Source organism: Phyllostomus hastatus, unplaced genomic scaffold (genome assembly GCF_019186645.2).
Source record: "Phyllostomus hastatus isolate PE091 unplaced genomic scaffold, TTU_PhHast_1.1 phas_scaffold_93, whole genome shotgun sequence".
Classification (NCBI taxonomy): Eukaryota; Metazoa; Chordata; class Mammalia; order Chiroptera; family Phyllostomidae; genus Phyllostomus; species Phyllostomus hastatus.
The window spans coordinates 22,264,769-22,287,550 of record NW_025334042.1 but is presented as its reverse complement, the minus strand read 5'-3'; the positions used below and the strand labels follow the sequence as shown (position 1 = coordinate 22,287,550).

Here is a 22,782-nt window from a genome sequence, read left to right as displayed (position 1 = left end):
CATATTTTTGATTAACATGGCAATACTGACTGACTTTCTGATCTTTTCGGGGACAGTCCTATTATGGAAGATGAGGATTTAGTTTTCTTCCCTCCTCACCTGTCCCTGTTTTTTCCTGGTTCTTTTGATAGGTAGATTTTTTAACAGTCTGTATTTTAAAATTTAAAATAACTGCGAGTGCCTTTGTGTATAGCCCAGTTAATTATTTGTTAGTGTGTCAGGTCCTTATAATGCATGCCAGTACTCCAAGACTTGAAAATTATACTCTATCTTTCGAGTGCTTTGGATCATTCAATTTCCTAATTGCACATCATTTAAATTTTATGGTGTTGCCATTCTAAACTCTAACAATAACTGTAATTATGACCTATTGCTGGTAACCTATAGTCTTGGTAAAGTTCCAGTTTGTTTGTTAATTAACATATATAATCTATGATTCTTGGAACCTTTTAGTTTTAGGGGGCACATCTTGCAGTAAATATCAGCCATTATTTACTGAGTGGTTGTCAGTGAGTGTCAAGCATTGTTCTAAGTGCTACATCTGTATGAACTCCTTTAAACCATAGAACAATCTTGTGAGGAAGATGCTGCATTATTTGATTTTTAAAGATGGAGAAGCTGAGACACAGGACAGGTAAGGAGCTTGCTTGCAGTCATTCAGCTAGGAGGTGGTGGAGCTGGGATGGAAACCAGGCAGTCTGGCTCCAAAGCCGTCACTTACTCTGCTGCACTGCGTCCTCGCGTGTATCAGTGATACACTCAGCCTTCGCAGACAATGTGCTTTGGTTTGGTTTTCCACTAGTGGTGATGGATTTGTGCTAATCTAACTATGTGTAACATTTCTCATTTCTGTTTTTCCAAATCAATGTATTCCTGAAGATTTTTAAAATAATTTTAAAAATTTAATTGTGGTTTAAAAAAGCCACATAATGTAAAATTTACCATCTTAACAGTTTTTAATTCTACAGGTCAGTAGTGTTAAGTATATTTACATAGTTGTGTAACAGCTCTGCAGAACTTTTTCGTAGTGAAATACTGAAACTCTGTGTCTGTTAAATAGCAATATCCATTTCCCGCTCCCTCCAGCCCCTGGCATCCACCATTCTACATTCTGTTTCTATGACTTTGGCTACTTTAGATTCCTCATAGAAGTGGAACATACAGTAGTTGTCCTTTTTGTGACTGACATTTCATTTAGCATAATGTCCTCAAGATTCATCCATATTGTTGCATGTGATGGGATTTCTTCCTTTTTAAAAGCGGAATAACATTCCATTGTATGTATATACTACATTCTGTTTATCTAATCGTGCGTCACTGGATGTTGGGGATTGTTTCTACCTCTTGTCTAGTATGAATGGTGCGACCTTGGACATGGGTGTGCAGATATCTCTTTGATACGCTGTTTTAACTTCTGGCTGTATACTCAGAAGTGGGATTGCTGGATCATATGGAAATTCTATTTTGGATGTTTAGGAAACTCCATATATGTTTCTCATAGTGGTTGAACCATGTTGGCATTCCCACCAACAGCGTACAAGGGTTCTAGTTTCTCTACATCCTTACCAACACATTTTCTTTTTGTAGAAGCTATCCTAATGGGTATGAGATGATACCTCATTGTGGTTTTGATTTTTATTTCTCTAATGAGTGGTGTTAATCATCTTTTCATATGCTTGTTGGTCATTTGTGTATCTTCTTTGGAAATAGCTATTCAAGTCCTTTGACAATTTTTAAATTGGGGTTTTTGTTGTTGTTGTTAAGTTGTAGGAGTTCTCAGTGTATTCTGCATAGTAACCCCTTGTCAGATAAATGATTTGCAAATGTTTTCTTCCCCCTGGCCTTGATAACCGGTCTTCTACTTTCTCTTTCCCATCCCTTTCAACCCATTCTGGGGTGTGTGTGTGTGTGTGTGTGTGTGTGTGTGTGTATCTTACGCTCTCTGTTGTAATAGGTTTTAAAACAGCATATTCATCCTCTTCCCATTTCCCCACTGAGAGTCACCAGGCCGTCGTCCCCTCAGGCTCAGGGTGCCTAGGAGCCAGTAGCATGTCTGTCTAGCTGGTACTAGGGGTGAGGTCTGTGACCATGGACGACGATGACTTCTTCTTTCTTCTTCTTTCTTCTTCTCTCTTCTTCTTTCTTCTTCTTTCTTCTTCTCTCTTCTTCTTTCTTCTTCCTCACTCAAGGATACGTTTATTGATTTTAGAAAGAGAGGAAGGGAGAAAGAGAGAAACTGATCTTGATTGATTGCCTCCTGTATGTGCCCTGACCAGGAATCAAACCCGCAACCTTTTGGTGCATGGGTCAGTGCTCCATTCAGCTGAGTCACCCAGCCAGGGCAGCAATGGACTTCTTTAGAGCAAAACTAACTGAATGTGGAATGGGATTCACTAGTTTTCTTAGCTTTAAGTTCTAGCTCACAGAAGTAACTAATCCCCAATTGACCGTTTTGAATTGGCTTTCATACTTAATAAGCACCTTTCTGCGCTGACAAGAGAAGGGCCCGAATGGCATTGTTCTCAGTTCCCATGTAACTTAAAGGGAAACTTTTACCATGCCCGCAGGCCTTGATGTCCTGCAAGTGAAGGAGGAGGGTGTCCTCCAGTTCCTTGCCGCAGGAACCCACTTAGGTGGCGCCAACCTTGACTTCCAAATGGACCAGGACATCTACAAAAGGAAAAGTGAAGGTTGATGGAAGATAAACAGCTTCTAAAAGTTGAAAAAATACTTAATAAGCAGCAAAAATTAATACAGATTTAATCATTTCCATTTTCTTTTTAATATATCCATCCATTATTGATTACCCCTTTCCCCACACTTCAGGTATTGCATACATTATGTTCACATTTTGAAAAAAATGCGTGACTGAATGGTTTCTTATATACAAATGAGTGGCTTGGTCAAGAATCCTTTGGGTTTTTTCTCTTAGTTTTTACAGAAAAATTTTTAGTTTTTTAGTTGTGTTTTCTGTAAAGTACACAGATCTTAAGAGTACATACAGCTAAAGAGTTTGTTTTTCATTTCCATTTATGTTTTTTAATGTTGTTCAAGTACAGTTGTCTCAACTCACTGCATTTTTATACATGTGTGTACCCATTTAAGTACCACCCAGATCAAGATATAGAACATTGTACCCTCAGAAAGTTCCCTGTGTTCATTCTCAGAGGGAACCCTCCCTTTGGAGAAGGGATGTAATGACACTTTTATTAGAATGATACAGTTCTTCTAGCAATATTTTTTTGCCTTAAAGATCTGAATTTCGCCCTTAAATCTAATAAAATGTTTTCTGTCAGGCCCACACTATCCACTAGTAAATTCCATGTATTTCCATAGGCTTTGGCTGATTCTCCAGTTTGGTTCAAATGCTGTGAAAGATAATAAGCCCCAGAGTTTCAGCTACCTTTCCTCAGGTCCCATAGTGGTTTTTAGAGGCTCCTACTCTTGATGGATTTTTAAAAAGCTTTCCCAGGGCTATTGATTCATCCCTTCATTTTTCTCCCACATTGGGAAGTATCTCATATAAGGTTACTTTCATTTCCTTCTTGGGTTGCATTTCATAAAATTTTTTTTCTGTCAGTTGCTAGGTATAAGTTCTATAATCCTCATCATGCTTTCTTTACCCAGAAATCTTGGGCATGTATTTTTAAAATGTTTAGTAAAGTGGAAAAAATAGCACTTGTATCTTTATAATTTATAGAAGCTTCATGCAATTGAACTAATCCAAATTTTGATGTTTCAGTTTTCCTTACTAAAATTCCTCTGTGTGCCATCCATTCACCCCTACTCCCAAGTTTCTTGCAGCTGTATTTGTCGGGGAAACCTGAGGAGAGATTAGAAATAGGAAATTCTAGAGGAAGAGAAAAGACCCTTGGTTTGGACAAGAAGAGCAGGGTAGTAAGAAAGACCTTAAGCAGTGATAAAAGGTAATATTTTAGTCTGTGAAGCAGAGGTTTGGATAAGATATTTGAGGTAGACACAAAATATAAGATGACCAAGAAAACATGCTTTCTGAACTGAGAAGATGGTTTGATTCTAAGATTAAAGTTTCTAAAGGAGCAAAACATTGTATTTATAGGTATACACACACACACATTTAGAATACTTTTCTTCTAATCACTAGTTTTGTTCAGAAAAATACAAATAAAATCTGTGGATATCTCTTAGAAATTTTGTACAGACAGCTATTACTATAACAGTAAATATGTGTTGTTTTTTTCCTCCAGAATCTCCCTGGAAACAGAGACATGAATGTCTGCAATGATATTCCCTGACAAGAAGTTAATAGAAGGAAAGGAGATCACCAGTTAGAGAACAGAATTTCAAATAACCAGGATTTGGTATTTATCACCTCCAACTGTAGACTTTTCTTGCCTACCTTTAAATCAGAGATCACTGCAATCAGAACCCAGACAAGACAAAAGAATACATTTCTTCTGTATCTTTTGAGATCAAAGAAACTACAATGTCTAGGAAACAAAACCAGAAGGGTAAGATTATATGTGGGCATCAATTGTTAAAAGCATAGTTGTGAAGTAACAATCACCATTTATATTTTTAAAAAACATTCTCTTACTACGGATAATTACAACTTTTTGTCGTAACAAATTAATTTAATTCTTTTAATAGTTTATTGTATTTTTTCCATTACCATTTATCTCCCTTATAACCTCTTCCACCTCTACCCACACACCCCCCACAATCACCACACTGTTGTCCATGTCCATGAGTCCTTTTGCTTTTTTGCTCGATCCCTCCACCCCGCAAACACCAACTCCCCAGAGCTGTCAGCCTGCCCTCTATCTATGAGTCTGTCTCTGTTTTGCTTGTTAGTTCAGTTTGTTCATTATATTCCACATATGAGTCAAATCATGTGGTATTTGCCCTTCTCTGACTGGCTTATTTCACTTAGCATAATGTTCTCCAGGTCTATCCATGCTGTCACAAAAGGCAAAATTTCCCTTTTTATAGCCAAGTAGTATTCCATTGTGTAAATGTACCACAGTTGTTTTATCCACTCATCTACTGATGGGCACTTGGGCTGCTTCCAAATCTTGTATATTGTAAATAACGCTGCAATGAACATGGGGGTGCTAATGTTCTTTTGAACCAGCATTTCAGGTTTTTTAGGATACATTTGCAGAAGTGGAATCACTGGAAATCACTGGGTCATAAGGCAGTTCCATTTTTTGTTTTTTGAGGTATCTCCATACTGTTTTCCATAGTGGCCGTACTAATCTGCATTCCCACAAACAGTACAAAAGGGTTCCTCTTTCTCTACATCCTTGCCAGCACTTGTTGTTTGTTGATTTATTGATGATAGCCATTCTGACAGGTGTGACGTGGTATCTCATGGTGGTTTTAATTTGCATTTCTCTGATAATTGCATTTCTCTGATGGCCATATATCTATTGGCCATCTGTATGTCTTCTTTGGAGAAGTGCGTATTCAAGTCTTTTGCCCATTTTTTTTTCCAGAGCAGTGATCAAAGATCTTTTTTTTTAAAGTTTTTTTTAAAGATTTTATTTATTTTTAGAGATGGAAGGGAAGGAGATAGAGATAGATAGATAGATAGATAGATAGATAGATAGATAAAGAAACATCAGTGTGCGGTTGCTGGGGGCTGTGGCCTGTAACCCAGGCATGTACCCTGACTAGAATCGAACCTGTGACACTTTGGTTTGCAGCCCGCGCTCAATCCACTGAGCTATGCCAGCCAGGAAAGTTTTGCCCATTTTTTAATTGGAGACACTGAATTAAAAAATTGAAGAAGATACAAATAAGTGAAAGCACATACCATGCTCATGGATAGGAAGAATTGACATCATTAAAATGTCTATACTACCCAAAACAATCTAGAGATTCAACACAATTCCTATCAAGATACCAATGACGTATTTCACAGAACTAGAACAAATATTTCAAGAATGTATATGGAACCATGAAAGACCCTGAATAGCAACAGTGATCTTGAGAAGGAAGAACAAAGTTGGAGGAATCATGCTACCTAATAGCAAACTATACTACAAGGCCATAGTAATTTAAAAAAAAGTGTGGGACTGGCATTAAAACAGACACATAGGTCAATGGAAAAGAATAGAGAGCCCAGAAATAAACCCTCTTCTTTATAGTCAATATTTGACAGAAGAAGCCAGCATATACAATGGGCTAAAGATAATTTATTCAATAAATGGTGTTGGGAAAGCTGGACAGATATGTGCGGAAAAATGAAACTAGACCACCTTCTTATGCTATGAATAAATTAAAAATTGTTTAAAGACTTAGATGTTAGACTTGAAATCATAAAAATCCTAGAAGAAAACATAGGCAGTAAAGTCTCACATTGTTTGTAGCAATATTTTTTCTGTTGTAGCTCCTCAGGCAAGGAAAGGCTAAAGAAAAAGTAAAAAAATGGGACTACATCAAAATAAAAAGTTTTGGCACAACAAAAGAAATTAATTTTAGAAAGTACGAACATTCATAATAGTGTGTTATCTCATTAAGTATCTGTAGATATTACATTACAGATTTGTGTATTACTAATTTATAAATTCATGTAACAGTTGCTTTTCTAGTCTTATAAGCCTAATAAATTGGAATATACTTCCAGGAAAGCCAAATGCCTCTTCAAAGTGCACTCTTTTGGAGAGTGAACATACGTTGGGGAAAGTGATAGGAGATAATTTACTGCAGAATATTCTGTAGCCTGTGAGTTTCATTGGAGACAGGAAATGAAGCAAGAGCAAATGCTTCTAGGTTTTTATTCCTTCTTTAGCTTTCCTTCTGAGTTACTGCTCTAGCTTCTTGTTGAAAGTAAAATATAAAGTTCAAAGAGTCAAGAAATACCAAGAATAGTTATAAGGAGGGGAAGGACAACAAAGACTGTATAAAATTACTTTCCCAATTTCTTTGAATAGCTGCAAAAATGATAAGGGACAAATTTAACAATAGCATACAATGGTTATACACAACTGACATGTTTTTGCTTTTTTAAAAAAGATTTTTATTTTAGAGAGAGGGGAAAGGAGGGAGAAAGAGAGGGAGAGAAACATCAGTTGTTTGCCTCTGCATGCACCCAAACAAGGGACCAGGTTTGCAACCCAGGTGTGTGCCCTGACCAGGAATTGAACTGGCAGCCTTTGTCTTTGTGGGATGACTCTCAACCAGCTGAGCTGGCCAGGACTCAACTGGAAAGTGTTTGTTAAGAGAGCCCTGGCTGGTGTGGGTCAGTGGATTGAGTGCTGGCCTGTGAATCAAAAGGTTGCTACTTTGATTCCCAGTCAGGGCACATGCCTGGGTTGCGGGCCTGGTCTCCAGTTGGGGGTGTGCAAGAGTCAACCAATTGCTGTTTCTCTCCCTCCCTTCTCTGCTCTCTAAAAATAAATAAATACTATCTTAAAAAAAAAAAAAGAATGATCAGAGCTATTCTGGCTCCCCCCCCCCACACTCATTCAATTTAATTTTGAATTTAATGTTCTTTAATGGAAAACAAGGCTGTAGATACCGATCTCACATGTTAAATATGAAAGAAATGCTTTTAAACTTAATTTTCACTTAGCAGTTCAAAAACCTCATTATAAGAAAATAATATAACAAAGCTCTCCATACAAAGAAAATCTAGCCTCTAAGGAATGGTTAGATTACTAAAGAAGCTGAACTGTTTTATGAAATGAGATATATCAACTGAAAAGTTTTTATCAGCTTTTCGTTTCTTCCTCAGACTTTAATTTTATCATAATTCAGTTTGCTTTTTTCCAAGTTATGCTTGAAATGCTGAGCTTTTGTTTTTCTGCATATGAGAATACTATAGTAACAATAGGATTCCAGACTTTAAAATAATTTCATCTAAAAAGTTTAGCATTTAATTTTTCCTAAAAATGTTAACTTCAGCAGATTGCTTTGACCTTTTAAAAACTAGAGTCTGTTTATTTCATATCTGTGCTTTTCCAGAGCTATAAAAATGTCTTGATTACTGTAGCTATATAGTATGTCTTGAAGTCAGGTCAAGATTGTTCTCCTTCAGTATTGTGTTGGCTATTTTGGGTCTTTTGTCTTTCTGTATTTACTTCAGAATCAGTTGGTCAATATCCACAAAGTAAATAACTGGATTTTGATTGGGATCGCTTTTAATCTACAGACCAAGGTGGCAAGAACTGACATCTTGACAATGCTGAGTCTTACTATCTGTGATCACAGAATGTCTCTTCATTTATTTAGGGTTTTTTTTACTTCTTTCCTCAGAGTTTTGTAGTTTTCTACATCTAGGTGTTACACAAGAGGGAGGACCCCCAGAAAACTGGAATTTATTTATTAAAAATTGTGTATTTATTCTTACACGTTTAAACTTCAATAACCTTCCAAGTACGGTCCACTTAATGAAATATACCTATCAACACACTTTCCCCACTGCTCAAAACAGTTTTTGAACTTGATTTTGATGCCTTTTGATGCTTCTGCTTTTTTTTTTTCTTTCACCTCTTCCACATTGGCAAAATTTTTCTCTTTGAGGACTTTTTTCATCTGAAGAAACAAAAGTCACTTGGGGTGAAATCAGGTGAATAGGGGGTGTGGGGCACAGAGGTCATGTCATTTTTGGTTGAAAGCTGATGAATACTCAATACAGTGTGGGCAGGTGCACTCATAAATCATCTATGAGATGGGCAGATGTGTTGAAAGAGTCATCAAAAAATTTCACTGAAGCTGAATGCAGCCTCTCACAACAACACCTGATGGCATACTGATACAGATGGGTTCTTAGAACACTCACTTAGTGGGGGAAGCCTGTACTACAAGGGGCCTGCCCTCCAGAGGATAATTCCATTTTGAGGGCAGGGGATCTGCCTTCATATATACTTTGTTAGATTTATACCCAAGTATGTTGAGGGTGCTAATGTAAATGATATTGTGTGTTTTTATTTTAAATTACACTTGTTCATTGCTGTTATATGGGAAAGTGATGGATTTCTGTATATTAATCTTGTATCCTGCAACCTTGGTGTAATCAATAAATTCCAGGACAGAATGGGTTAGACAAGAATGTTATTTAAGTAGCAAGTTTCCTACCTTCACAAGTATAATACTTAAAAGCTGGGGTTCACCTTGTGATAATTATAACAACTATTTGGAAATAGAAATATTTATAATTAAAGTAGATTATTGGTTCATAAGTCATTTTAAGAAAGAAGAATCTAGTAGATTTAATTCTTACATGCATGAGGTTAATGAGTGAAGACTGACAGATTTTTGCAGTGCCGTGGGTTTTTTAATGGGAAGGGTGTTTTGTTGAAGACAGAAGCATGTGACTAGAATTGACTTGTTCGTTTCTGTACTTTGAAACAAGGGGATGGGATGCGGTGGAGAGGGATGACGTTGACTATTTGACAGGGCTAGAAGGAACATCCAAAGCAGTCTTTTACAATGATAAGAGAATATCTCTTACATCTAACATACAGTTTTAAAAAGATAATTTCCTATTCCCCACTCATTCTCCCTCAGGTTCTCAAAGATTCTACCAAGTAGTCTGTACTGATCTTAGTAATTGAAAATTTGACTTAAAAATTTTTTTAAATTTGTTTTAGAGAGAGAGAAAGGAGTGGGGAGAGAGAAACCTCAATTTGTTATCCTACTTATTTATGCATTTGTTGGTTGCTTCTTGTATGTGCCCTGGCTGGAGATCAAACCCATAACCTTGCTATATCAGGATGATGCTCTAACCAGCTGAACTACTTGGCCAGGGCAGATTTGTTTGACTTTTAAATATCACCGTTCTTAAATGTTTTAGGTTTGGGTTTGGTTTTTTTTTTTTGACTTATGTAATTGAGATTCCTGGAATAGCTGGTAGAATTCTTGAGTCTGAAGGACAGTGAGGAGTAGGAAAATTTTTTTTTAAAAAGACGTGCATTCAACTCATCTAATCCATCTAAGCCCCGGAGTATGGCATGTGTTGCAAGAGTAATCCAAGAGTAACATCCAAGAGTAATAATCCCATAAAATAGGAGATCCCCTTAAATGGAGAAATGTTAATGAAATCTAAAAATGCAGGTTTGACTTGTAAGAGAGACTGAAAATAAGCCCTTAGTAGCTGAAAATGTGTTTTTCTTCAGACTTAACTGACCAGCTCACACAGGGGCATTTTATTAAACATGATTTATTTGCAGACTGATTTTTCTGTCTTTTAGATTATCCAGGTTTCTTGATTTCTTTTCCCCTCTTTTTACTAGCTGTCCATCTATTAGCAACATCACAATTTATTTTTACCTTTCCCAAATGAAAGGGTGAGATTTGCAAGTAGAAAGATAAAACTCACATCAATCCTTATCACAACTTGGAAACAAAGAAAGACATGACTGAATATTTTGATTTTAATTTTATTTTAGTGTACCTTTTCTTTAAAAATTCTGAATGTTGCTGTAAACAGATATCAAAATAATCATCATGTGGCTTCAGAATTTTCTAAGTTAACTGTTTGAATTCATGTAATCTCTGGAACGATATGTAAAGTTTTCTTGTTTATTTTGTTTTAAAAGATTTTATTTATTTATTTTTAGAGAGAGGGAAAGGGAAGGGAGAAAGAGAGGGAGAGAAGCATCAATGTGTGGTTGTCTCTCACACACTCTCCACTGGGGACCTGGCCCATAATTCAGGCATGTGCCCTGACTGGGAATTGAACCAGCAACCTCTTGGTTTGCAGGCTGGCACTGAGTCCACCGAGCCACACCATCCAGGGATATATGCAAAGTTTTTTAAATAAACAGACTCAGAGATGATCTAGAGTCAGCAGAGAATACGTACTGATCTTGCTAATGCAAAAAAATTTGAGGTTTTTTTTTTTAAATCACAGTTCTTAAATGCTTTAAATATTTGACTTACGAAGTTGACTTTCTTTCCTGGAACAGCTGGTAGAATTCCTGAGTATCTGAAGGATAGTAAAGAGTAGGAAAGAATTTTTTAAATCATTTATTTCATATGTGGGAGAACTGATTCCAGACTAATGCTAAGTGGCATTGAGTTAGAAGAGTTTGGGCATTAAAATCAATATTATTGCCTCCTGGCTATTCTCTAGTGTATATTAATAAGAAAGTTTTTGAAAGGTGGATGGAGTTTCCTATCCAATCACCATTTGTGGAAGAATTGACAGAATTGTTATTAGAAGTAGCAAACCTTTTAAACAATGAGATCCTCAAAAATTCTTGGAACTTAAAAAATGGAAGCTTATTCTATTGCCCCTGCTGGAAACCCAGGAAAATCTATCGGTGTGAGTAAGGTAGGATTTAATTGCTTGTGTGTATCTTTAATAAAAACCCTGACTTTCCATCAAGTTCTACCTGAAAAAGTCAGAACTCATTCTAAAAGTTTGGAAATTTCCCAGCCTAAGTACTTAGTCTTATAAGAAGAGGCCCAACATCTTAGAATGTACTTGAAGAAGCACTCAAAGGAACAAAGCAAAGAAAAAAATTTAATCAGCTGTTAACACTATATGACAAATGAAAGCAGAGTTAACAGGAAGATAAAAGGCTGCTTAAAAAAAAAAAGGCTGCTTTTGTCATTAAAGACCCACTTAGCAGATTGATCATTAAAGAGTGGCTTCTTCAGAACGTGCGGCCACGGTGGTCCTCTGAGGTGGCCAGGAAGACCAGCTGATGAGCCTGTACTGAGAGGAGTCATGTATTTGGCCGTTGGCAGCCAAGATGGAGGTTTCTTTATAACTTTTAAAGATCTAAATATAAAAATGTATTGACATTTCAGAAAGCCAGAACAGTACAGTAAAATACTATAGAATTACTGCAAACAGACTCACAGAAGCCTTACAAAATGGTGCTTTGACATAGTTGTCTTTCAAAATTTCCTGTCTCCAATTTGCTCCCCTTCCAAACTTGATTTCCCATTTACACATTTCTCCCCTTTAAAAATATGTAAATATCTTATTTCTCACCAAAACAGGCATAATTCTTCCAAGCTTAGGTGGCAAATTCCAGAAGAGAGTATTATGACCTAGGAAATTGACCTTGGTGGCATATTCAGTTTTGAAGTTGTAAATACACTCTTCTAGGCTTTAGCTAGTAGTGTCTGTGACAATGACTTTTCCTTGCACTCATTTTTTTATTGATTTTTGCATGTATGTAATGTTTTTTCTTTTTTTTTTTATTGTTTATACTATTACAGTTGTCCCCACTTTTTCCCCCTTTACTCACCTCTTCCCCTCAGGCCATCACACAGCGCTGTCCAAGTCCATGGGTCACTTGCACAGGATAAGCCCCTCCCCATATTTGCCACTAGTGCACAGGAAGCAACTGAACTCCACTTGACATATGTGTGGATTATTCTCAAAATTGGCACGAGAAAAAACTATTTGAAGGCACTGGTGGTTGAGTATTGTCTATGTTCACTCTAAAGGAGAACTTCAGGTTGTTTAATTGTTCATGAGACACCACTTCTGTAAGAACTGGCACTTAACCTCTGCTCTTGAGTTACTTTTTAATTTTGAGGGAATTTTGTACAGTTTGAGAAAATATGACAAGTGATCATCACATTTGTTAGATTATCTGTTTGGATAGGTATCTTCACCTCAGAGCGTACCTGCATGTAATTGGATCTCACCTTTGTGGCCTCTCTTTGGCTTGGGTAAAATGTGAATAATTTTGTAACTCAACTTGTTTTATGTATGTGTAAGGAATATCAGTGAGTAATAAGAAGAATCTGAGATCCTTAGAAGAAAGGTAGTGATATACCAAGGTGCTGTCCAAATAACAGCACTTGAGAACCAGTGTATTTGGTGAGTAACTATGGTTCAAAACTTGTTATGATGCTTGCTCAGTTCCAAAGAAGACATAGACGGCCAACAGGTATGTGAAAGTGTGCCCAACATCCCTAACCATCAGAGAAATGCAAATCAAAACCACAGTTCTCGCACCTGTCAGAATGGCTATTATAAAAGAGACATGAAATAACAAGCATCATCCAGCATGTGGAGAAAAGGGAACCCTGTGTTGGTGGAGTGTGAATTGGTGCAGCCACTATAGAAAATAGTGTGGAGTTTCCTCAAAACATTAAAAATTGAACTACCATGTGATCCAGCAGTTCTACTTCTGGGTATTGGAGGAAAACAAAAACACTAACTCAAAAAGATATGAAAGAAAAAAGAAAAAAAATATGTGCACCACCCTTGCTACATTATTCCCAATAGTTAAGATATGGAAACAACCTAAGCATTCGTTGATGGATTAAAGGATAAAGAAAATGTGACATATATGTATGATTATAATTCAGTAATGAAAAGAAGGAAATCTTGTCATTTGTGACAACATGGGTGGACCTTGACGGCATTATGCTAAGTGAAACAAGTCAGAGAGAAAAAGACAAATATCGTATGTGTAATCTAAAAACAAAACAAAATAAAATACCAGCCCTGGCTGGCTAGCTCAGGTGGTTAAAGTGTTGTCTTGATACACCACTGTTGTGAGTTGGATCTCTGGTCAGGGCACATACACATACAAGAAGCAAGCAATGAATGCATAGATAAGTGGAACAACAAATCCATCTCTCTCTCTCTCCCCCCTCCCCCCCTCTCCTCCTCCCCCTCTTCCTTCTCCCCACTCTCCTCCCTCTCTCCCTTCTTCTCTCCTTCCCCTTCCCTCAAATCAATAAAAAACTAAGTAAACCTAGCACATAGATACAGAGAATAGATTGGTGGTTATGAGGCAGGGGTAAGGTGTGGGGGGGTCAAAATGGGTAAAGAGGGTCAGAAGTTACAAACTTCCAGTTATTATCTAAACCCTGAGGATGTGATGTACAGCATAGTGACTACAGTTAATTATACTGCATTGCATATTTGTAGTTGCTAAAAGAGTAAATCTCATTACAAGAAAAAAATTTGTGCCCATGGATGGTAAATGATGTTTACTAGACTTACTGTGATTATTTCACAGTATGTACAGATATCAGATCCTTAAGTTGTATACCTGAAATGGATATAATGTTATATAAATGTTAATTATACTTCAGTTTTAAAAAATTGTTCAAGGTTGGTTTGATATATGGGATAATCAAACTCAGATATTTCTGTGTCTTCTCAGTGCCTAAAATAACTTTTGTCTGATTTTTGAAGCCAGCTAAAACAATAATAACAAACCTGCAGTATTTACAAATATATCAGGGATAGTGTAAATAACATACTTTTTTCAAAATGTTCCTAAATATGTGCTATTTGAAGTAATTCCAAGAAATTTCTGAGATGGTTCCTGATAGAGGGAAATAAATGATAAAAAGAAAACTCATTCTCAGTTATTCCTCATCTCCTTTATGACTCTTCCCTGATAATAGCATTTAACTGCATTTTTTCTTTAAAAACTTATTTCTAATAGAGTATACGTGCTCTTTTCTCATAGAATGAGAATACTGCCTTATTTCCTACTAATGGAATTAGTAAATCTTGGGCATTTTTTACATATAAAAATAAGAAAATTGTTAAATCACTAAATATTTTTTATGGAAATTAAAAGTAACTTTCTCTGTAATGCCGGGAGGTATTTAAGCTCTAGTTCTTTGATACTCGGTTTTATATCTACTTGAATTGTTGGTTTAAGAGGCAATACTAACTGGTGAATAGACAAGTTAAGATGTAAAATTATTGCTTTCCCTTTTTGCTGAACTCATGGTTTAAGAGATAAATATTCCCTCAATGGCTCTTTTACCCTCTGGCTTCTGGCTGGGTTTGGCCCTTGGGCAGCTTGGGCAGATCAGGCAAGGAGGAGAATGAGGTAGGGGTGTTTGTACCCCTAATCTTTCCCTGAGGGGTCACTGTGGGCTTATTGTGACCTTTGACCAAAGGTAATAGCTACTGTCCTATAGCCCTTAGCACACCAGATGAAACAAAGGTGAGAAAGTCCTCTGTCCCTGGGTTCCAGCTGTTGCCATCACTTTACACCCATTTAAACCCTCAGGGTAGCAGTGCACATTGCTGATATATACCCAAGGGGTGGTGCACTGCACCTTGAGCTTCCCTTACTCCCTATCCTCACCTTCTGAAACAGTCTTCTAAAAAAAACTCCCAGATTTCCTGAGTTGAGTGTGCATTTGTTTCCTGCTGGGATCCTGACTGAGATAGCTGCTTTATGTATTTTTAATTATTATCCTAATTTGTATACTAGCTGAACCCTAATAATACTGCTAATTTTGGGGGGGATAATAACTGAAGGTGTTTGCAGAACTATCTTTTGTTTTCCTTTTACTTTGTTTCATCTAGTGTGTTGTTAAAGAAAAAATAGTGATAGATGCTGTATTATATAAGAAGCTAATGATACCGATAGTTCATTTAAGTATGGACACCAGAATGCTGCTTTCCTTTGTATCCCCTTTTCCATAAAAGAGATTGGTGTTTTGATTCTCTAATAAGATTATTGAATTCCCTTGTCATCTCACTGCTCATTAATATCTTTGGGAGAGAGTACTTACCATACTCAAGCTGTATCATTTGGTTAACTGGTAGCAGTTATGAGAAGGTTTCTGGATAGTATTTTGGCTGGATAGTATTTTCATGTTCCTATACTGTTTCTCTTCAATTATTAAAGATAATTAGAAATTATGTAGTCATCTGGAAAACTAAGGCTTAAACACCAAGTTTGTGTAAGTGCAACCTGATTTTTCATTTGTTAACTTTCTCAAATCTGCCAGTATTACAGAGGTTAAACCTGAATGAGTTCACGGTTCATTCATTGGTAATTGGCAAGCGCAGGTTCTCTTGGAATGACGTGCGTTGTATTCATATCTCTTTTCTACTTTTAGTACCAAAATGTGTTGTCATTCTAACTTATAAATGATCAGTCTTCCATAGCATGTAGGAGGTATTCAAAAACACAGGATAAAGATTGAGCTGTAAAAGAGGCTTTAATTAAAATACATCTGTAATAATAGCAAAAAAGTTAGGGCCCTGGCTGGTGTTGCTCAGTGGATTGAGCCCCGGCCTGCAAACTGAAAGGTCGCCCATTCAATTCCCAGTCAGGACACACGCCTGGGTTGCTGGCGAGGTCCCCAGTAGGGGTGTGTGATCAGTTGATCAATCTATCTCCTGCATGTCAATGTTTCTCTCCCTCTCTAAAAATAAATTACACACACAAAAAAGAACTTGGAAAGTACGCTAGAATAGTGCTGTATTTTTTAAACCCCTGTCCACTTGGACTGCTATAACAACATGGACAGCTTATATACAACCTAAATTAATTTCTCACAGTTCTAGAGGCTGCAAGTCTGAGATCAGAGTGTCAGCATGGTTGCATGAGAGCCCTCTTCTGGCTCACAGACTCCTCATCGAGTCTTCACGTGGTGGCAGGGCCTAGGGAGCTCTGTGCAATAGCTTTTATAAGAGCACCAATGCCACTCATGAGGGCTACACTCTCATGATTTACTTACCTTCCAGAGGCCCCAGCTACTAACACTATCCCTTTAGGGTTTCAGCATAAGAGTATGGGGGGCTGGGGACACAAACATTCAGAACATACCAACCCTTTTCTCAAAGCTTTCCCTTGTACTTGCTTTGTTGAAATTCTAACCCCCAAGCTACTCCCAAGTATGGTGCATGAATCAGCAGTGTTGATACCACCAGGGAGTAAAGATCTCAGGCCACAGGCTAGACTACTGAATCAGAACCTACATTTTAAGCTGAGATTCCCCAGATAAGTGTACACATCAGAATCTGAGAAGCATTCTAACCATTTCCTGGATTGCATCTCATTAGATTAAAACAAAGTTGTCAAGTGTTTAAAGCTGAGGTAATTCATGGTAGTCTCCGGTAAAGGAATTGATTGAATGTGCAGATAGCCTTTTCTTTGTAAGTACAGGGAAGCTAAACTCTTTCTGTAATCAGTCACATTAAACTAAGTTTTCCCATGTTGCGCTGCTAATGTAAACTCAGGTACGTTGCTTTGTCAAGCATTATACTGGGAACACAAACACACATGTATTCATGGAGTTCGTAGTCTAAAGAAATAATGTGTGTGATACAGCCAAGAAGGTTGAAATTACTTTCATGTGTTATTATTGTTATCATTAATGCCACAGAAGTTCCCATCCTTGCTCACATTTTCAGATTTGTTAGTGTTGAATTTTACCTCAGGGATCCATTTATTTTCAGCATTTCGAGAGGGCCTTTTAAATTAAGGTGAAATAATTAACAAAGATGCCAAGGATTACTGGACAGTTTAATGTAGTTGATGTATTTAGTGTTTTTCTCAAGCTGTGACAGTTTCTATTAAAATCAAATTTTATAATTTTAACTCAAATGTAGTTATCAGTGATCTGTATAATGGAATTTACAAAGTAAGTTAACTGTTTAAGGCACAAAAGCAGTTTCTATTGGCCCTTCCATTTGGGGGATGGACCACATGTCAGTTTTGGATCTTGTTGAATATATTTTTTCCTTCTCATTCTTTCAGATTCATCAGGATTCATTTTCGATTTGCAGTCCAATACTGTACTGGCCCAGGGAGGGGCTTTTGAGAACATGAAAGAAAAGGTATGATTAGTTACTGTAGATTAGCAGGTTTTAACTGCTGTGCTGCAAGAATTTTTAAAGCATGTAATACCTGACTGTTTAGTCAGGGGCACTGACCTCTTTTCCCTTAGATTGGCAAATAAAAAAGGACAACAGCCAACACGATAGCTGTCTGGTGTGAATGAATCAAAATTATAACTATTTTTTGTTATATTGGCAAAAATACATTTTTGGTGTTCTGCATGCAGAATTTTTGTAATTAGTCTACATGTGTCTTGAGATGAAAAAGGTTGAAAATCACTGCTATAGATAGTAAACTTGAATGTCACAGTAAAATTTAGGCAGAAATACAGTCAGGACTACACAGACTCATTAAGAAAGTGAAACTTTAAGAACAAAAGAGATGCCACTGTATATTGAAAGGTAAATACCATGAAGGTTTGAGAAATCAGAGCCTCTTAAGTGTAAATATGATTTTTTTTTGCTTATGTATGTATCTCCTTTGGCAACATTTTTAAAGGAACAAACTGAGGAGGATCTTTCCATTCAGTTGAAGAGGTTCAGGAGACTTCAGAGCAAAATGAGAAATAGATCTTCCAAGTAACATTCCTTTGGAAGAAAACCAGGTGTTTTCTTTTTTAAAAAAGTTTTACTTTTGTAAAGATTTATTCATTTTTATTTTTAGAGAGAGGGGAAAGGAGGGAGAAAGAAGGAGAGAAACATCAAGGTGTAGTTGCCTCACATGCGCCCCCTACTGGGGACCTGGCCCACAACCCAGGCATGTTCCCTGATTGGGAATAGTACCAGTGACCCTTTGGTTCGAAGGCTAGAGCTCAATACAGTGAGCCACACCAGCCAGGGCAAAACCAGATCTTTTTAGTAATACAACCCTGAGTGAGCTGTAACTGAGAAAAACATAGAACAAAAGCTTTATGTGCTTTGAAAACTTTTTGTCTTATTAATAAAAGTATATTGTTGATTATGGACTCATAGATACATATATTGTTTCAATAATATAAACTTTCACATTTTAAATTACCAGAAGCTTACTTTTATTGTTGAATCTGTAAGTTTTGCCTAAAATCCATTTTCTAGTGGTCAGTGCTAAGTTTTTTGCTCATTTCAGAAATGTATAATTACAAATTATCCCTCTTTGGATTATAGGTTATATACCTCCCCATTTGTATGATTTTAAACCTTATCATTGTTTAAATCAGCCTGAAACAAAAACAAGCATAGAATGATGTGAAAGCAAGTATACTAAAAAAGACTTAGGTTCTAATACAGACTCTGCTTATTACTTGGATAAGATACTTCTTACATATGAAAGGACTTCCTTTTCAAATAGTATTGCTGACTAGGTAACTTGAAAACATTCATGATATAAAATACTGATAAATATAGAATGAAAAATAACACATCATTTTAAATGCATAGCTGAACAGACAAAGGGAAATCCTTGGGGACTAAATAGATATGATAGAGGGAATGAAAAAGCAGAGTAGTAAGCCTGAGCTAGCTAATTTGGATGTGTTTTGTCCGTCTCGATAACAAATGGGCTTTACCACACAGGGTCATAAAGCTCCAGGCTTGTCCTAGGTTAGGAATTAGAGCTGAGAGCTTATATAAGATTGAGATCCTAAAAATATTTTACCTTCAGGGAAAGGGTGAACTAGAACAAATCTTCCCACTGAACACAACATTCTTACTATACATGATTAGAGGGATATATTTAAAGGACAAAACAAATTGCAAATAAATCTTAAATTTTATTCAATGTTTTGTCATTAATAGTAATGTATCATAGTGTTATTAGTAGCATTTGTGAATATTACAGAATTAAAGCAAGTCAGTAAATTAACATTTTTAGGAACTAAAACTTTTAGTTTAGAAGAAAGATATATGTTTAAAATCATATAAGAAAAAACCTTTTAATATTATATTTGAATATTACATATGAATTCATGTTGTAAAAAACAAAATCTCCTAGCTCTATCTGGCAGTAAACACACCTAGCTCTTAGGTTTTGGCTTTTAACTACCAGTTTCTACCAAGAAGAACCAGGTCCTTTTAGAGAAATAATTGATTTCACATTGTACAGTAAGACAAAAATGAAAATTATAAGGATTAGAAAGGAAGTAAAAAAAACTGCCATTATTTATATGCATTATAGTTTATGTACATAAACCAAGAAAGCATCAAAATATTAGGAATACTGAGAGTTCATCAAGGTTGCTGGGTAAAAATTGATATGTAAAAATGAAAACAATAGCCCTAGCTGGTGTAGTTCAGTGGATGGAGTGTGTGCTGCAAACTGAAGGGACCCTGGTTCGATTCCCAGTCAGGATACATGCCTGGGTTGCGGCCCAGGTCCCCAGTGGTGGCTAAGTGAGAGATCACCACACACTGATGTTTCTCTCCCTCTCTTTCCCTCTCCCTTCACCTCTCTCTAAAAATAAATGGATAAAATCTTTTTTAAAAAATGAAAACAAGATACAGTAATTGCAAATTATATATTTTTAATCTCAAAAAATTAAAATACCTTGGGAATGAACCTAACAAAATTGACATACCTATTTGAAAGAGCAGTTTGGCATTATCTAATAAATTTGTAGATTCCCTAAAGATTTTATTTATTTATTTTTAAAGGGAGTGGGAGGGAGAAAAAGAGGGAGAGAAACATCAATGTGTCGTTGCCTCTCATGTGCCCCAACTGGGGACTTGGCCTGAAACCCAGGCATGTGCCCTGACTGGGAATCGAACTGGCAACCCTTTGGTTTACAGGCTGGCAGTCAATCCACTGAGCCACACCAGCCAGGACAAGACTCAATTTTTTTTTTTCTTGAAATATGCTAAACATTGTTTTAGGCACTGAGTTTTCAGCAGCAAATAAGCATAGGAATGTTCAGCATTTTTCATACTGGCTAAACATTGGAAACAGTGTTAAGTGTCTATCAATAGGAGAATGAATAAATTGGCTATATTCACACCATGGAAATGCTGTGTAGCAGTTAAATAAGAGATGCATTTATCAACATGAAAAAAACTGAACAGTGTTACATGAATAAAGCAAATTGAATATAATCATGCATGACATGATAATATTTACATAATATGAAACAATAGTATATATTCAATACTACCTGTGGATACATACATACATTTTAAAAATGTAAAACGTTTATTGAAGTAACATCACATTGAAGGTGGAGAGAAGGGAGATGGGATTTATGAGGGACTTCATGGGGGCTTCAGTTGCATCTACAGTGGAACCTTGGTCTTCAAACTTGCTAATTCGTTATAGAAAACTGTCCAAGAAGTGATTTGTTTGAAACACTGAATCTCCTTTGTCACTTGAGAGATGTGTGACTGATCATATAGTTATCAGCACGAAAAGGTTGTTGGGTAGAGAATTGAGACCTAAAGTTTTGTTAAACAGCTGAGAACTTGTTCCTGTGAATAGCTTGGTTGAGAACTGAATTGTTCAAGAACCAAGTTTTGCCTGTATTTTATTTTATTAAGCTGTCTCACCCTGGCCAGTGTATCTCAGTTGGTTAGAGTGTTGTCTACTAACTGAAAGGTTGTGGGTTCGATTCTCAGTAAGGGCACATGCCTAGGTTTCAGGATGGGTCACTGGCTCAGGTGCTTACAATCCCTGGTCTGAGCACATATGATCCCCAGTCTGAGCGCATACAATGCCCATTCCAAGCAGTACAGTCCCCAGTTGGAGTGCATACAGGAGGCAACCAATTATGCTTCTGTCTCACATTGATGCTTCTTTCTCTCCTTTCATCTCTCTCTAAAAAGCAATGAAAAAATGTCCTTGGGTGAGGATAAAAAAAACCCTGGCTGTCACGCAGTGAATGCTCATTATGTTTTGTGTGCCTGAAATAGTTTATAGTAATTTAAGTTATTTTTGTAGTGTTATACAATTAAATGATATGAAATAAAATGTTTTGAAAAACGCTATATAAAAACCTAAGTTGTCATGGGCAAAAGTTCATTAAACATTCCACCTTTCTGTACAATATGCTAAAAACAAGGAAATGTTGATGCTAAAATTAACACTTGGTACCTAAATTAAATCTTCCTTTCTTGGAATAAAATCTAGCACACGTCTTCTATTTCTAGAAATGTTCTGGTTTTCTAAGTTTTGAAATAAATTTGTATGTGCTGTTATCACTCATCTATAATCATGCCCAGTGAGATGGTTTGTATGTACTCTCACTGATGCTAAAGAGTGATACATATTGTTAAGAGTGAAATGTCACTGTGTAATAAGCTTCAGTTGTTAAAATTAAATGACCCTGTCATCTTTTCCAGATAAATGCAGTGCGTGCAATAGTTCCCAACAAGAGCAACAATGAGATCATCCTGGTTTTGCAGCACTTCGACAATTGCGTGGACAAAACAGTACAAGCGTTTATGGAAGGTAATCCTAGTTCAGTTTCTTAATAAGTTTGTGTTTGTTCAAATAGAAGTTGCTTCAGACTTCTATAACATTCATTCAGCAACCTGGTGTTTCACAGATGATACAGTAGACCCCATGAGAATATAACATACCATGCCACTTTAAAACAATACCTCGTCATTGAATAGCTACACCAGATTAGGTCTCCCTATTTTTCTGCCACTAGAAATAAACAGGTTCAAACACTGTAAGGTCTCTCTTCATTGGCATCACTTTTCTTTATAATGTTAGTATTTGGGTATAGGGTAGTGAACAGGTCTCTAAAACAGTGTAGCCAAGGTGATAGGTAATCTTCAGGAGGAGATGGGATGGCATACTTGGGCTGAAAGCTCTCATCTTTGTATTTGGTCTAAGCTATAAAAATAAAGGAATTTCAATCTCTTCTGGCCAACATGGAGGCATAGGTAGATGGACTTTGTCTCCTAGCACAACCAAAAGAAGGACAATGACAAATTTAAAAAAAAAAAAACACCAGAACTGCCAGAAAATTAACTGTATAGAATTCCGACAACCAAGAAGTTAAAGAAGAAACATTCATTCAGACTGGTAGGAGGGGTGGAGCTGGGCAGCCGGGTGGAGAGGACTCTCAGCAAGGCAGCAGCTAGAGGACTGGGTGGGCATGGTGGTGGGTGGTGGACCTGGTGGTCCCACATTCTCATGTGAATAAACTGGGAGGAACAACTGGGAAGTGAGTCAGACCATGTAACCCAGGGTTCTAGCACGGGGAAATAAAGTCTCAAAACCTCTGACTGTAAAAACCTGTGGAGGTTGCTGCAGCGGGAAAAACTCCCAGCCTCATGGGAGAATTCGTTGGAGAGTCCCACAG

General features: G+C 36.8%; 1 protein-coding gene across 5 annotated transcripts in view; it reads left to right on the top strand.

Annotated features, from left to right (window-relative positions):
• Positions 1–22,782, top strand: part of SPATS2 (spermatogenesis associated serine rich 2) — a 108,315-nt gene that overhangs the window by 46,785 nt on the left and 38,748 nt on the right. For 4 of the 5 annotated variants that reach the window (XM_045829345.1, XM_045829343.1, XM_045829344.1 and 1 more), the window contains 3 exons: positions 4,227–4,490; positions 17,427–17,506; positions 21,809–21,917. In XM_045829345.1, coding sequence (XP_045685301.1) covers positions 4,466–4,490; positions 17,427–17,506; positions 21,809–21,917 — 214 coding nt within the window. In that variant the 5' untranslated portion in view covers positions 4,227–4,465. The remainder of the gene's footprint in view (positions 1–4,226; positions 4,491–17,426; positions 17,507–21,808; positions 21,918–22,782) is intronic. The other variant, XM_045829347.1, reaches the window with a different exon arrangement.